Source organism: Harpegnathos saltator, unplaced genomic scaffold, assembly GCF_003227715.2.
Source record: "Harpegnathos saltator strain DR-91 unplaced genomic scaffold, Hsal_v8.6 scaffold192, whole genome shotgun sequence".
Taxonomy (NCBI): domain Eukaryota; kingdom Metazoa; phylum Arthropoda; class Insecta; order Hymenoptera; family Formicidae; genus Harpegnathos; species Harpegnathos saltator.
The window spans coordinates 176,998-193,399 of record NW_020229975.1 but is presented as its reverse complement, the minus strand read 5'-3'; the positions used below and the strand labels follow the sequence as shown (position 1 = coordinate 193,399).

The following is a 16,402-nucleotide window of genomic DNA, read 5'->3' as shown; positions in this document are numbered from 1 at the left end:
ATGTTATATTCAATTAGGTAAAAATTAAATATTTCTATCAAAAGAGAGAGAGAGAGAGAGAGAGAGAGAGAAAGAGAGCACTAATAATATAAATAATTTAACCCAATAAGTACAACTGAAGAAAATATTGCATATATATATAACCTACCCTACAATACCAATGCAGAAATCATATTTATTCATTTTTGTATTATATCATAATATTATTAACGCAGCTGCGACGCTGCCGCAAACTTTATTTTCCATTTTGTTAGCAGCTCCTACAGTGCATATTTTAAAATGAATGTATATTGCGAAATAATATCTAATTTTCCGTCAGATTCTCGCATCTTCTCGTATTTTATAATTTCTTTTTTTTTTAATGTAGATTATATATACAGAATCCATATATTATTTTTTATTAATGTCCTCAATACAAATAAAATAATTTCTATATTTGAATAGTTGAATATTAACATCACTATTTTCTATTATATTCACTTACAAAAAAAAGTACATTAGAAATTACATGACCAATAATTAAAAACTAATCATCTTATAAGTTTATAAATTTGTATTTCCTATAAAATCATTTATTTACTTCATTTACTGCGTTAAAACTCGCTATAGATAAAAAATAGATAATTAATCAAATTTTAATTTTTGCAATTGACTAATTATTAAGATTTAACTCGTCTATACTAAATTTCGAAATTAATGCGCTGAAAGTAGCGCATTAGTTAAAGTTAGGTTAGGTTAGGTTATGTTAGGTTAGTTCTAAATATATAGCGCAAAATGCAGTTCCTTATTGGCAGTATTGTCTATAGCTATAAATGCTCCCATAAGAGCAGGTCATCATAACTTCCAGTGTATTGACAGATCTGTCACACGCATCTTCTATAAATTTTCTTTATCACGAATACTATTGATTCTTGACCTTTTCTCTTATTATTTGATTCTATTTTCGATTATTGATTCCACTTTTTATTTTATTATTCGTAGACGTTATTTTCAAAAATATTTACTATAATAGATTTTAATAACTTCAAATGCACTTGTAATATACACCGATTTCGTATTTGTGCTGAAAAAAACTATATTGTAAGAAAAATAAACAAAATAGAAGGAAGCAAATAGGAATAGATAGTCTTAAATTTTTATTTACTCTTATCGCATTTTTTCTGATATTTATATTTAAAATGACATTATATGCTTTTTGAAAATAAAATCACACGCAAATAGTAACATCCTTATCGTCCAATCTGTCATAACACGATCTCCGTACGTGGACGGCAGCTGCTCGCGAATGAAGCAAATGCTATTGCCTATTGCGCGCATCGAGAAGACCAATCACAATGTCACAGAAAAAAGACAACGAGACTTCGATAATTTCAATAGAAAATTGATGCATTTCGAGTTCGATTTAATACAATAGGACAAATGACAGCGCAACAAATGTTTAAAAATATTTGGGAATATTTGAACTTAGAGCAAAAATTAACTCCCAAATTTTAATAGGAAGAATTTTTACATACATCTAATAAAATAAAAGAATTTTTATACACATCTAATAAAATAAAATACATAACGCATAACACATAATGCAAACGTTTTAATCGGTAGTACATTTGTCAGAGGTGTGTATGCGTCGTAATATTTACGTATCGTTATCTGTTTCTGTTAACCACATAACGGATATTCACAGGAACGTATATCGACGCACGATAGTCGATATCAACTTGGCCGATAGTTGCGAACGACTTGCTAGAGTAAATAGACGAGACAGTTTTGACATACTAATTTAGCGAATGCAATTTCAATATACAAGTATCGACAGTTATCACGAGGTTTACGTGCCAGGCATCAAGCATGAATGTCTTCCTAAATTTGAGGTTACTAAACATTTTCACAGCGTACACATCATGTCTATATTTTTCGAACCTTCATGCATCATATCTGTTGATTAATTCAAGAAATAACAACAATGTCCAAAATTTAACCCATTTTCTTCACTTTTGACATTCATGCTCTGGCTTTCAAAATGCTGCATAATGACTACTACAATGTTCAATTGGATAGTCTAAGACCAAAGTGTTGGCAGGCTTATAAATTATAATATCAAGAGTAATGTCTCTTCTACAATAAAATAAATAAAATAAAATACTTCCTGTATGTTATACGATATTTTCTGTTTTAGATCATTAACAAAATGGTGATTGTTTACAAAGGAAATAGAATTGTCTTTTAAAAAATATTGATTTATTTTTGTTAATAAGAAAAACAATTTTACACAATTAGTATGTTAGAAAACTAATAAAATGTTTAAAAATATTACTATACAACTGTGGTCAAATCAGTAAAATAATTGTTGAGATACACACTGGTCGCAAACTCTCTAAGCACATGTCGTTTCGAGAAAAGCGCAATTACACAAATGATAGAAATTAGGTATAATGCTTTTAATAGCAAAGATCGACTGTATAATTATTAAAATATTATTTTAAATGAAATATATTTCTGCAAAAATATTATTTTTTACTTGAAGATAAAAACAACCAATTATTTAGCAGTAATTAATTTTAGTCGATTTTATATCAATTTTGGTTAAATACTGTGTTTGAAGATTTCTCGGGAAGTGTTTTCTTTTTTCTAGCTGTTTTAACTCTAAGAAAAGATCTCTTAATTGTTTATTTTGTAGCTAAATTATCGAATGCTTAATTGTGTCAACTCAATCGATAAATAATTCCGACGGAAAACAAAAGAAAACAATGCAGGTTATGTTGGATAGGTAGTTAGAATCATAGAAAGCAGATTTCGCATTCCGCGCAACATTGCGAACCGACGTAAATTGCGCATCGGCAGGCTTTTGAAAAGTTCTCCTAACTACAATGGGAAAGCCGCTAGGTACTTGGAACAAGTTTAACAAGCATTGGCAGGTCCACTTTACTCCGAGCGAACGAATATGTGCATTTTACACTTGGCGTATCGGTACTGACCCTCTTAACTTGAAAGTGCTCCGGTCTCAGATTTTCAATGATTTCCTGGTCGGGCTTAACAGGCTGCGGAACTGACGACCGGAATCCGTCGAGTACACCCTTGATCGTGAACTTCTTCATCGCGTCTGCCAAATAAGGTCGGCTACACGGAGGAATCACATGTGCAACCGCGCCTTTTATTCGTGTACCTGTCCGTCCGTCTCGCGTTTTCCTCGTTCGTTCTTTTCAAAGGTAAAATTGAAAAATTAAGTTGTATCTTTTATTTAAGTTTAAGCCCATTCGCGGAAATCCGATGACATGATAGCTCCGTCGTCGTAGACTCTTCAAACGCAGCAAACACTACCTGCTACTAACGCTGGGAATTCCTTTACATTTTGACAGCACGTTAGCAGACGTGTCGATGGAGAGCCTCGGTAACGCAACGTGTGCTCACGTCTTGCGTCGCGCACCGGTGTCACGTACTAATAGAAACAGTAACAGACGAGCGCGTATAACACGCGTATGATAAGGGCGTTTATCAATCTTTGCGTTAACGATTTATTGAGTGCGAATACGACTGAGACGTGGCGAGAATTGTTTTCGTAGTTGACGGCAATGCAGTGTTGTTCAATCGCGCTAGGATCAATAACTGGCAACAGGCTCATGTGGACTTTCGCACGGCCGCGAGCGCAGGCTGCGCAAGCCCAATGCGAAAGGCTGCGCTTGGTTACGCAATCACACGCCAATCGCGTCCACGATTGTTCTCGATTGGTCACTTTCCTGTTGTTTGTAACTGCGACAGTAGATAATTAACCAATCGCAAACGCCCGATACGATGTTTTTAAGCTTACATGAAGACATACCTTTATACTCAAATTATTATTCATATGACGCGTATGCTATATGTAGTAGTTGCGCCATTTTATGCCAATATTGGATGAACATCTTTATCGCGCATGTGTAGTGCAACATAGCAAATATAGCAGCATATATATGTGTAAGCATAGTGTAGTAATATAGTAATAATAATAGTAATTATAGCGGTAGGTCTCCTTTCCAGCTTTCTGTTACCTAGATCTAAGGTTGCCAGAGGTCTTCCTTTGGGAAGGATTGTCCTTTTTAACCACAATTTTCATATTCTGTCAAGGAACTATTGGTTCTTTCTTGTCGCATCAAAGGATATCTTTTAGTCATCAACTTTGCTGCCCATCGAACTTATATCTTAGGTCACAAGTTCATCTTGGGATATTCTTTAACATCTGATAACGAATCCACTCAGCTTCGATTTATCACAGTTATTACCTAGTGACATTTTTTTCGCTCTTCCATTAGATGTTTGGCGTTTGCGTCGGACGTGTCGATTTTTTTTTGCTTCTTAAAACTTTTACATATTATTCCCTATAGGGTTAAACATATATTATACTTAGGGTGCAGTCACCGCTACAAATGCCCCGAAGCGTTTTTACTTCTCTCCCTTCATTCGAATCCGAAAAATAGAACAAGAAAGAGAAATGCTTCGAACAGAGAGAAGAAGGAGAAGGGTCATGGGTAGCTTTTAGCCGAACCAAGTGCGAAGCGCTCTCTATACAACCGTGCATGAACTAACGATGCCAGTGTCCATAATTCTTTACTGATTTCCCTCACCACGCATGCACACAGCCGGCTCGGTCTATCTATGTCACACGAATATTATTCTAAATAATAATATTAATATTATAAATAATAATATTAATAATGTCCCGTGCAGAGAAAATGAAATATATTTCAGTAATAATTTTGTGGAAGCGGACAGGTTTATACTTTTATAGTTTTGTTCGTTGTTGGGAACTGTTTAATAATATATGAAGAATTTTAAGTTGTACAAGGTTATAGAATGAAATATAAAAAGATATTGTAACAAAATCAAGAATGTACGAACTGAAACCATCTTCCCTAACAGTATAGATGTCCAAAGGATGTCCAGAGTACGTCTTGAGGACGTCCTGGGGACATTTCTTCATCCTCAGAACGTCCTTAAGAGAACATGTGTTGTCTGAGTTGCTTTCACTACAATATCTAAATTAACAAATATTTTTTAAACAGTATTAAACAATCCCCAAAAATAATTACATCCGTGAAATCTTCTATCTGCGCGAAAAAGAAATTCATAAAATATGTCTGTTTCGCCGTACTGAATGAGAACACCCTCAGAACAATGTTATATTTAAAATGATATGCAATGCATTAATAAATATGGTCTAGTAAAAAGGTAATTTATTTACTTATTATAATATCTTCGAATGTTCTCACTCGTTTGCAAAACGGTTTTCCCATGTTTTTTCAGTGCAGTGTCGAACAGCGCAACTGTTAATCCAATGAACTTGTTTAAGGGAAATAAGTGAACCATTGACGAACATTCCGTCGTCGTCTTCATCGCGGCGACGACAAACATTCCATCGTCGGTCGTCTTCGTCGCGGCGACGACGAACATTACGTCGTCATTTACTATATTTGTTTACTATATTTGAGATTATTTTCTTTTTTACAATTGGTTAAATTTCAATCCAATCTCAATCCCGGGCTTAAGGCCCGTATCAGACGGATTGGGATTGAGATTGGATTGAAATTTGACCAATTGTAAAAAAAAATGATCTCAAATATAGTAAACTTAGCCCTGATTAGTTAAATTTCTATCCAATACTCAATCTCAATCCGTAGTCTGATACGGGCTTTACAGTATCTCATCGGTGACCATCGGTGACCTAGCATAGAAATGCTTTTTCACATTCTTGCCACATGAGGCCACTAAAGTCAATTTGAGGCAGCAGTTCGTTTGTCATATTTGTTAAACGAATTTGCTGTTTTGATGGCAGTTCTTTTTTCAGAATTTGTGTAACTCCATTATGTGAATTAAGTATATCGCCCAAGCTATAGATTGATTGATAACGGTGATATTGTAGCGTTTGTTTCAGTATTGTAAGTTATGTCTTCCACAATTTAAATAATTTGTCATGTATATCTTTTGAAACTTAGGCCTGGTCTACAATAGGTGTTGTAAGCTATAAGCCGTAAGAACTGACCAATTATAGCCGATTATTTTTGTAATAATCGAACATTGTAGACCAGGCCTTGGTTGTTTTTTATGTAAATATGTGTATAAAATATATTTTTACGTTTATATTTTTTATATTTACATAAATATAAATAGATGAACCTCTTTAATTTTCATGGATAATTGTGAAGAATATGGGCCTCCTCATCAATTTGAATGAAACCAATGAAACTTTACTCCATTGAAACTGCACAATTATGTATTTTGGTGCGTAGAACACGATTTTGAAAGAAAAAAGTGTCGCTCTTAAATGGATCAAAAGTTATAAAGGGATAAAAAATGATGCACGAGAGGTTAGGAAATCTGTCATGCCGGTAATATGAAGACTTATGTTCCGTTCTTTTTAGTTCGTTTAGTCGGAAAGTGTAGGAAAGTACGTATAGTGGGGGAGGTACTTCGCCCACATCCCCTCTACAAAGAAATCCTAACCATACCAAACTTATTGTATCTTTATACGTTGTTAGGCATTGTTGAAAATATTAAAATATTTAAAATCAACGCCCAACAATATATAAAGATGCAAAAAGTTAGGTTAGGATTTCTTTGGGGAGGGGATATGGGGGAAGGGCGGAACCCTTCCCCGCTTATATGTACTATTTTACACTTTGACGCATTGTATATGTTTCTCAGTTAGTCTGTATTATCGGCATGACAGATTCCCTAACTCTATATGTGTCATTTTTCAGATTTTTATAACGTTTGATCTGTTTGAAAGCGATACTTTTTTCTTTCAAAATCGCATTTTACGCATTAAAATACACAATTGTGGAAAGTTTCAGCGAAATTGGTAAGGAGGTCCGTATTTTTCACAATTACTTTTTCATGAAATCAAATATTAATATTTTAGGATTTTAAAAGCAACAGGACAATTATTTGAAAAATATAACAAATTTGTCAAACTCGCAAAATGCCAAACTTGAGAGGTAAAGTAGTTGCTAATTTGCGAGAAAAATTTGTAATTGATCCTCAAAAAGCAATAAGATGGTTCCCTGGGCATATGACGAAAGGTTTGAGACAGATGCAACAACGACTAAGAAGTATTGATTGTATTCTTGAGGTCCATGATGCACGAGTACCAATTTCTGGGCATTATGCAGATTTTTCAAGAACTCTGACAAGTTTGAAACCACATATATTTATACTGAATAAAAAAGATCTAGCTGATACAAGTTATTCAGAAAGTATAGTCTCTACATTAAATAGAAAAGGACTATCCAATATATTATTTACAAATTTGAAAAATCAACATTGTAAAGAGACCAAGAAAATTGTGCCTTTAGCCAAAAAATTAATATTAAATTCAAACCGTTACAATAGATCAGGAGAACTATCTTATACTATGATGGTTATAGGGGTACCTAATGTTGGGAAGTCTTCTTTGATTAATCGTTTAAGGAGTAATAACCTTTCGTTGGGTAAAGCCACTTCTGTTGGTGCAGAAGCTGGTATTACACGCTCTGTTTTAACCCATATAAAAATATCGGAAGAACCAACTGTGTATCTGATTGATACACCAGGTATTTTAATTCCTACCATTAAAGATATTCATAGTGGTCTCAAATTGGCTTTAGTTGGATGTTTGCAAGATCATGTGGTAGGATCATATACACTTGCTGATTACTTGCTATACTGGCTGAATAAAGAAAGCCGATATGAATACACCCAAGAACTAGGTTTGTCTGAACCAAATGATAATGTGCAGTATGTGCTTACATTTATTGCTGCAAAGTTTAAAAAAACAATACAAATAAAGGGACCTTTTGGGCTAGAAGTTAAACCAAATTTACAATTTGCAGCAGATTATTTCATTAGTTTATTTAGGAAAGGAGAATTGGGATTTTATTGCTTAGATAAAAATTACTTAAAATCACCTTAAGGTTGCAGTGTTAGATCAATTTAATTAATAATAACCAATGTACTATATATGTAAATATGTTTGTTATATAAAATTATTGAATATAGTTTTATATGTGTATAGTTCATTGATGATATATCCTTTAAACTTTAATATATTTTATTGTATAAAGGAAAAGGACCATGAGAAAAAATTTTATTAGTTCTCACATCTTGTTAATAATTTTTATACTTTTAACATATTCTAGATATCAACATACGCGCGTGTGCGCATATATGCATATGTAGGTTATATATATATACATATATATATATATAACCTAATAATATATATATATACACATATACATATATATAATATGCATGTATATGTTTCTCTAATATTATAAATTATTTGAATTTATTATCATATATATTAGTTAAACTAAAAATATATTTGGTAAAATTGCTAGTACATCATAGTGTATAATGTACTTATTTGAATGTAAAAATATATGGAAACCACCAGTTCAAAGGCTAGATATCTTTTATGATATGCTTTTATTACGTCAAAAGTTTTTTCTCCCACCATAGTTTTCTTGTTCTGTTACCTTCACCTTACGGTGATGTGAGAGTAGGTCAACATCTGTGTCAACTTACTACTGCTATGAAAGACGTTTCCACGTTGTGAAGACCGCATTTTCGAGATAACTGTGCACATATCACGACCGCATTAGAGTATCATTTTGTAAAAAATCGAGGAATTGAAAAGTGAAACACGAAAATTAAGTAAAATTAATTTATTCGAAAGATTAAGAAATTATATATTTGTTTTAATATATGTTCTAACATATGTTAGAACGTATGTTAGTAAACGTGTTAAATTTCAATATGAAAACTGCAATGTATCTTGAGAACTAAATCAGTGCTCGCAATTACTTTCACTTTTTGGGCGATTTTCGGGAGTTTTCTTTCATTTTCCTTTATTTCATCTGCATTTTTAGGGACCATAGATGACATTCGCACTCTTCATCAGAAATATTAATAGCTATAAAATGAGCTATAATTATAACTATTGATAAACGCTTCTTAGATATTATCATATTAACGACCTTGAAGCGAAGAGGGCGACTATCAGATCTATGGCCGCCGAATATGCGGGTGCAGTAAGAAGAAAGTAAAGGAAAATAAGTAGAGAAAAACTTTCGGAAATCGTTTAAAAAATGAAAGTATAATTCCGAGCACTGTTTTAAATCATACAATATAACGTATCTCAGAATTATTTTTTAGTGAACATGTTTGCGAGAGTAACGTTTTATCCTACCTTGTTTTACAACATCGTCATGGAAAAAATTACAACACGAAATTGGTATGATAGAATAGACGAAACTGTCATATTAGGTGCCTTACCGTTTCGATGGATGACAAAACAGGTATGTTTGGTACAAAAACAATTTTATCTTTGTTATTTTTAAAAATGTCATTGAAAATTTCGATTTAATACATATCAAATATAATTCTATAAAAAAATGTATAAATATATATATATGTAAAATAAAATTGTGTTTTATTTTACCATTTGTAATACAGCTTTGATAGAACATGAGACAAATTTGAAACTAAATACGATTCTAAACGTAGAAAACGTAGTTTATATCTCTTTTTGTAAATATTAGATAAAACATAACATAAAGAGATATTAGTATACAACAGTAAATATTATTATATATTATATCGTTACTAATGTCTGTGTCCGGGTATCTTTCTTTGTTATACGGACATATAAATATACGGATATTCGAATGTCGGATCTCGGATGTCTAGAATCCAAAATCATGGACGATACTCGAATAATATTTGCCATGCGTTATTGATTTCCGTAGTAACTAAATTTGTTTTTTTGAGGTACTTTTGAGATCTAATTACATTGCAAATTATACAGATATTATCTAATTATAAATGTATGTGCATATATGCGTCATACGTATATATCAAGAAATATCCGAATATTAAATCGGATTTGGATATTAGCGTCAGATATTATCTTGCATGCAATTAATTAACATAAATAAATTACAATGTTTACATATTTTTTATATATTTTGATCTTTGCGTTATTCTTTTTTTTTCTATTTTAGTTAATCGACGATGAAAATATTAAAGCTGTTGTATCTATGAACGAAGATTATGAATTATCTTTGTTATCTAATACAAAGAAGGTACGCAGTAGAAAAGTATAAATTCATGAAACAATTCATTAAAAATATTTTTATATTCATAAGTAAATAATTTTCACATCCCTCAGGAATGGAACAAACACAATGTGGAGTTTCTGCAACTAGCCACAACAGATATTTTTCAAGCACCTTGTCAAGAAAAACTGCAAAATGGCGTAAACTTTATTAATAAATTCTGTAACATATCAGTACGGAAACTAAATAGTCCAGGTACTGTTGATGATTATCATCAATATGGCACAGTCTACGTTCATTGTAAAGCAGGAAGAACGAGAAGTGCGACGTTAGTTGGATGCTACTTGATGATAGTGAGATCATTTATATCGTTAAACATAAAATAATTTAGATCATACTGAAGATAAAATATCTTCTTTCTATATTTTGTTTATATAGAAAAACAATTGGACACCCGAGCAAGCAGTAGATTATATGCGAACCAAAAGGCCGCATATATTGCTTCATACAGCACAATGGGATGCACTAAAACTTTTTTACGAGAAACATGTGCAGCTATAGAGTAATAATTAACAAGTTAATTAAGATTATTTAATATATTATATATTATTATATAAATAAAAGTAATATTGTCTGAGTCAATTTGCAATTAATATTACGTTTACTACAATCCTGTTATCCAGCTCTTTCTGTTAAATATTACTGATTTGATTCGTTACCTATATTCCACCGATTTTTTTGTGTACATGGTACTTAAAATTATCTTAACATCTTGCGGACCCGTCAGAAAAATAAAAACTCTTAGTCCTAAAAGTATCGAACTTACCTACCGAAATTTTCCTGTATTTATTATAAGGTAAAGGAAGGCTGCAAGTGTAAGGAGAAAGGTGGGAATTAAAATTATGTGTATAAATTTATTGTTATCAATATCTTAGTATTAATGATGAATTTATAATTATAAATACTCGTTATACATAACTTTGCTATTAATAGATTTAACTTTTTTTTACATGTATTGATGCAAACTTAGTAGCCTCTATAATAGCTTTTTTCACATATATTTCAATATAATCATGTGATACTTGTTTGGATTTCATACTTGCAATTAACATGGGTGCAAATCCTTTAATAGGGCCATACTCTGCATTAAAAATTTTAAGTACAATGTTCATCCAAGTTTGTGCATTAAATACTTCAGAAACCATTTTCTGCAAATTATAAAAATTATTTTCTTAAAAAAAAAAAAAAAAAAAAGATTTGTTAATTTAAATATGTATTAATTAAAATATTAATTTAAATATGTATTATATATTGCATTGTGGTTTATTATATATAAATACAATACCTGTGGTACAGAACATCGTGCCTTCATAAATCCATTATTATGAGATAGAATCAATACTGGTATCCCAGAAAAGAGGGATACAACTTCATGCAACGACAAATATGTAGGATTTTTATTTAAACAATGTACAATAAAATGAGATGAATCAGTAACAGTAGTAATTTCACAATCTATTGAAGTTCTATAAAAAATGTTGATTAAGAATTAAATTAAATTAAGATAAATTATATATTTGGGTATATATACACAAAATAATATATCGCGTACCTCTCAATTTCTTTCTCTTTTAGCCATTTTGCTTTGCTCAAGTTTTTTAAATGTGTCAGGCATTCCACTTTAAATAAGTAAGGTAGTGATATTGGTTCAGTTTGTTCATTAATTTCCTGTTGTATTTGATTCACTTTGGCATCAAAAGTTTCATATGTAATAAATTTGTCATTTTGTAAAATATTTTCTAGTTTTGCAACTTCATGTTGTATTTTTTCACTAGCTTGTTTTATACGTAAAGCCCATGGGCCCACGACAGCTTTAACATCGCATTTTGCTGCTCCCTTTGAGGTATATGTCACAAAATAAAAATGTTGCAATACGCCTGTGTTGTGTACATGTGTGCCACAACATGCTTCCCTAAACATATATAATCACTAATTAAACGCTTGATTAAACGGCTAATTAAATATATTGGTTAAATCTGAGTTCGATGAATTCGTTAATAATCTAAACTTTAAACTCACTAACTTTGCTTTCAAGTCTTCAGCATTAATCTCTACAATTCTGATATCGGTATAAGGATATATTTCTCCAGGCACCAATGTAATATCATCTTGTCCTAATAGTTGAAGTGAGTTTAATGTTTGTACTGTTACTGCAACATGAGACTGTATAACATTATTGATGCGATTTTCTATCATTCTCATTTGTTCCAATGTAAGTTTTTCGCCAAACGGATTGAATTGAAATTTTAGGTTGTTCATATCAACTGTACAAGCACGTTGATAAACAGTATGCATAACTTCTTTCATGGCTGCATTTAATAAATGGGCTGCTGTATGATGTTTCATAGTATCAACTCGAATTTGTGAATCTATATTAACTAAGCAATCATCTCCTATTTCCAAATACATTTCCGATGGTCTACAAAGTACATACGTTGATCTTTGCACACATTATACGTAAGTTACAATATATTTTATGGAAGTTTAAAATAAGATTACTTACGGTATATCTGTTTTTTCAAATTTTCCGAAATGAATTACATAGCCATTTATTTTTCTAACATTATGAATGTTAAAAAATAGATTTTTGATATGTATATTTCCTTGATCTGAAACTTGACCACCTTCCAATGAATAACATATAGTTTTATCCAATATAATGCCAATTTCATCTTTGCTATTTAATATGTCACTGACATTTATAGATATTTTGTTATTGACATCATTAAGATTTGCAATATGGGAATTTGTATCCGTAACTAGTTGCCCTATAACATATAAAATGAATATAGTTTTCTACCAAGTTATATGTAATAATTTTATAATCAACTCCCTATACATGCATATATGTATACAGGGATATATATATATATATATAGAGAGAGAGAGAGAGAGAGAAGAAATATCTAAGCAGATCTACCATAATATTACCATTGATGATAATGCCAATAAGTTTACTATTGAGCATTGGAAACTTATAGTCATTTCCATCATATGTATAATTATATTTAAATGAATCATCCGTTTTAGGCATATGATTTTTTTCAAGTATTCTTAAAGACTTCTCAGTAAATACAATATTATTTTTGTTGAAACCAATTCTTGACTGATATCTGGAAATATCTAGTTGTTTCTGAAAGCCAGCTTCATCAAAGTGTAATGATTCAATTTGTGCTAACTCTGTTATTGTTTCTAAATTAAGCCCATATGTATCATACAGTTTAAATGCAACAGATCCAGGTAATAGGTTAGTTTTACACCTGTAACAATCATGAGATAAATTAATATTATATATAATATATATTTTTTTCGTTTGCTAAATGGTAATATTCTTATCTATAAAATTATTATATCTATACAGATATCTTACAACTCTTTCAACATAGTCTGTAGATTTTTATAGCCGTCAACTAAACCAGGGGCTGTCCAATCAGTGATTGATGCTAATTCAGGACGAATTTTAATCATTTCATTCCATCTTTTATTAGAAGCATTACGCAATCTATTAAATAAATCTTCCTCAAACTTTATTATTCTTTTTACCTAATGGTGTATCCATTAATATTAAAACTATATAAAATATGTTTCAACAAGAGAATAATATTATAGTATTATTTCATGTTACCTGTTTAAGATTATTGTGTAGTTCTGTGTAAACCTCTCCCAAGTTATCGGCTACATCGCAAACTAGTTGGGCAAGTATGTCAGTTTTTCTAAATATTTTTTCTCCTGTGTCTATTGCATTTCGTAATACTTTCCGTAGCTTTGGGCTGAAAAGCACATATGATAATTTTAATTATTTTTCATTTTATTATAATCTATAATATATATGTATATCCATGTATGTACATATATTATCAAATAACATAAATCTAAATATTAAAACCACATACTGTTGCTCAGGTAACATATTATCAGCCAATGCAACAGTAATCATTCTAGCATGATCTGCTAGAATTCTATAACCATAATCAATCTTGCCTGTATCATCATTATTAAATGTTCCCTTATATTCTGGGGCTTTTGTATATTTTTGTATTGCACAAAATATTGGTTGGAAAATGTCTGTATCATAATTAGATGTTTTTCCTTGTAGTAATGTAACTAATCGTTCAAGTCCCATGCCTGTATCAACATGATGTTTTGGTAAAGGTACTATACATCCATTCTCAAGCCTAACATAAAATATCAGAATATTGAATAAACTATATTCTTTTATATTACATTTATATTGTGATGCATATCATATGATATATATACAGGGTATCTTATTTTAATCAACCAATTGGTTTTTGGATTTCTCCGATTCAGAAATCATGCAATATATCGAAATCCTTTTTTTATGAAGGTATACAGTATTGAGAAAGGCACATTTTCATAAAAAAGAATTTGACTTTAGGTAACGGCATCAAGGTCAATCAAGATTGATTTCAATTTTTAAATTGCAATGTATTTTTTTAAACATAAATATTTATAACCTTTCCTTTTATAAATTCAACACACTTTGTCTCAAAATTGACAAAAGTCAAGTAACCAAATACAAGCTTTAAAGTAATATGTATAATAATCAACAATAATTCATATAACTTACCTTTCGTATTGTATAAAAACTATATTCCATAATTCCATAAGATCTGCATATCCTTTATTTACTCGTGCAGCTTGATTGGTAGGTCGTTTCATATAATCAACATGTATCTCTGTACAAGGTCCGCAAGGACCTGATGGACCCATTTCCCAAAAATTGTCTTGTATATCAAAAGGTAGAATTTTACCTTCTGGAAGACCAAGTTTTAACCAAATATTTTTACATTCTAGATCAGGAGCAATACCCAATTCTTTATTACCACCAAAATATGTTACATATAAATATTTTTGGGGTATGTCACATATATTTGTTAAAAAATTCCAAGCATATACACAAGCATCTTCCTATGTTAAAAAATAAAAGATTTTGTATACAATCTATATTTCTTAAATGGAGGATAAACACATAGTATGTACATATATATATTGTACTGTACCTTAAAATAATCTCCAAAAGACCAGTTTCCAAGCATCTCAAAAAATGTATGATGATAATTATCATTACCAACAACACTTAGATCATTGTGTTTTCCACCAACTCTAATACACTTTTGTGAATTTACAACTTTTGTCGCAGGTGGCTCATAGTAGTTCAAAAAAATTCCTTTAAACTGAAAATGTTGTATGTTTTAAACAATATTTTTTAAATTCATTTATATACACAAATAAATACATAAACTTATCATGGTAGAAAAACATACTTGATTCATACCAGCGTTGGTAAATGCGAGCGACTGGTCAGTAATTGGAGAAACAGGACTAGAACGAATAATACTGTGTTTTAGATCTTTTGCAAAATAATCTAAAAACTCCTTTCGAATCAAGTTAGCAGATTTATTGTTTGCGACATGGCTATACAAGCGAATTAACTTAAAGATTGTTCTCTTTGTCACAGGATTCATCACTGACAATACATAATACATAGCGCACAAGAAGTTAAAATAGTTGCAAAAAATATTGCAATTATTATTTAGTTAATTAGGATCATTTTGCATCATTGTCAGAAGTTGTCCGCGCGGTCTCAAATTATTTCTTCTCGAATTGCGGGTAGTGCGTTGCGTGAAAAATGAGAAGATGAAGGGGCAAGACGCGAGAGAAATTCTAGTTTAGCGATAAGATCTGCCGCTGCCTCCTCTTGCTGCGCGTATGCTCATCGGTGATGTGACAAAGACAGAGAACGATTGATCGTCTGTGCTTTTCTAACTTACTATTTTCCTTAAGGAAAGTAGTGAAGAAGAACCGTGCACGCTTTGCCATTACCGTCAGGACGGATGTAGTGTGCACACATTTTCTCAGGGGGCGTGACGGAATTCGGCGGAAAAAGCGTCCCAGCATAATCGACCCGGTGGCCGTTCTCAAGTTTCTCTCTGCACATAATTTTATTTACAGCAAAATCGGGTGTAATAGGGTGCAATGAAGCGGTCCGACATCTTAATCGCATTTTATTAACCCATTCTGGGTTATCGACGAGGATAATACACAACGCATAAGAGAATAAACCAATTAGTTTTCTTCATTTCCCTCCTCAGGACAGAAATGAAGAACTCTGATTTGTTGATTCTTTTATGCGTTGTGTATTATGCGTTATGCAGAAGTCTGTGCTTTGGCCTTTACATAAAGGCATAATGCACAACGCATAAGGAAATGAACCAATCAGAGTCTTTCATTTCAAGCGTGGCAATAGA

The 16,402-nt window shown here is 31.4% G+C and overlaps 3 protein-coding genes across 16 annotated transcripts in view; 1 reads left to right on the top strand and 2 right to left on the bottom strand.

Annotated features, from left to right (window-relative positions):
* The window catches only part of Tomosyn (syntaxin-binding protein tomosyn), a 32,404-nt gene extending 28,714 nt beyond the window's left edge, over positions 1-3,690 (bottom strand). For 2 of the 8 annotated variants that reach the window (XM_025297910.1, XM_025297911.1), the window contains exon 1: positions 2,976-3,680. In XM_025297910.1, coding sequence (XP_025153695.1) covers positions 2,976-3,095 — 120 coding nt within the window. In that variant the 5' untranslated portion in view covers positions 3,096-3,680. Of the gene's footprint in view, positions 1-2,975 lie in introns of all 8 variants that reach the window. The other 6 variants (XM_025297912.1, XM_011155765.3, XM_011155761.3 and 3 more) reach the window with 5 other exon arrangements.
* A 167-nt stretch (positions 3,691-3,857) lies between these two features.
* PTPMT1 (protein tyrosine phosphatase, mitochondrial 1) lies at positions 3,858-10,684 on the top strand. Of its 5 annotated transcripts, XM_025297914.1 has the most exons (6): positions 6,274-6,832; positions 6,893-7,562; positions 9,169-9,311; positions 10,017-10,097; positions 10,184-10,423; positions 10,509-10,684. In XM_025297914.1, the coding sequence occupies exons 2-6, from the start codon at positions 6,953-6,955 to the stop codon at positions 10,629-10,631; spliced, it is 1,197 nt and encodes a 398-aa protein (XP_025153699.1). In that variant the 5' UTR covers positions 6,274-6,832; positions 6,893-6,952; the 3' UTR covers positions 10,632-10,684. The 5 variants fall into 5 exon arrangements, with proteins under 5 accessions (XP_011154060.2, XP_011154059.1, XP_019701046.1 ...); XM_011155758.3 differs by lacking the exons at positions 6,274-6,832; positions 6,893-7,562 and adding an exon at positions 3,858-3,951 and having other exon boundaries at positions 10,509-10,675; XM_011155759.3 differs by lacking the exons at positions 6,274-6,832; positions 6,893-7,562 and adding an exon at positions 8,361-8,667 and having other exon boundaries at positions 10,509-10,675.
* A 299-nt stretch (positions 10,685-10,983) lies between these two features.
* AlaRS-m (alanine--tRNA ligase, mitochondrial) lies at positions 10,984-15,903 on the bottom strand. Of its 3 annotated transcripts, none has more exons than XM_011155751.3 (12): positions 15,419-15,903; positions 15,155-15,328; positions 14,722-15,062; positions 14,024-14,305; positions 13,756-13,900; positions 13,501-13,673; positions 13,062-13,390; positions 12,634-12,898; positions 12,154-12,549; positions 11,683-12,042; positions 11,416-11,596; positions 10,984-11,278 (listed from the first exon to the last, which is right to left on the bottom strand). In XM_011155751.3, the coding sequence occupies exons 1-12, from the start codon at positions 15,638-15,640 to the stop codon at positions 11,066-11,068; spliced, it is 3,081 nt and encodes a 1,026-aa protein (XP_011154053.1). In that variant the 5' UTR covers positions 15,641-15,903; the 3' UTR covers positions 10,984-11,065. The 3 variants fall into 3 exon arrangements, with proteins under 3 accessions (XP_011154053.1, XP_025153698.1, XP_011154055.1); XM_025297913.1 differs by having other exon boundaries at positions 15,430-15,903; XM_011155753.3 differs by having other exon boundaries at positions 11,086-11,301.
* Positions 15,904-16,402: the final 499 nt, after the last annotated feature.

What these genes read in the sequence shown, in the direction of transcription:
- PTPMT1 (XM_025297914.1), top strand. Translation starts at nt 6,953, where the DNA reads ATGCCAAACTTGAGAGGTAAAGTAGTTGCTAATTTGCGAGAAAAATTT. An exon ending in TTCGATGGATGACAAAACAG is followed by an intron (nt 9,312 to 10,016) that starts GTATGTTTGGTA and finishes TTTCTATTTTAG; the next exon opens with TTAATCGACGATGAAAATAT. An exon ending in TTGGATGCTACTTGATGATA is followed by an intron (nt 10,424 to 10,508) that starts GTGAGATCATTT and finishes TTGTTTATATAG; the next exon opens with AAAAACAATTGGACACCCGA.
- AlaRS-m (XM_011155751.3), bottom strand. Translation starts at nt 15,640, where the DNA reads ATGTATTATGTATTGTCAGTGATGAATCCTGTGACAAAGAGAACAATC. An exon ending in CTTTTGGAGATTATTTTAAG is followed by an intron (nt 15,063 to 15,154) that starts GTACAGTACAAT and finishes TTTTTAACATAG; the next exon opens with GAAGATGCTTGTGTATATGC. An exon ending in AATATGTTACCTGAGCAACA is followed by an intron (nt 13,901 to 14,023) that starts GTATGTGGTTTT and finishes TGTGCTTTTCAG; the next exon opens with CCCAAAGCTACGGAAAGTAT.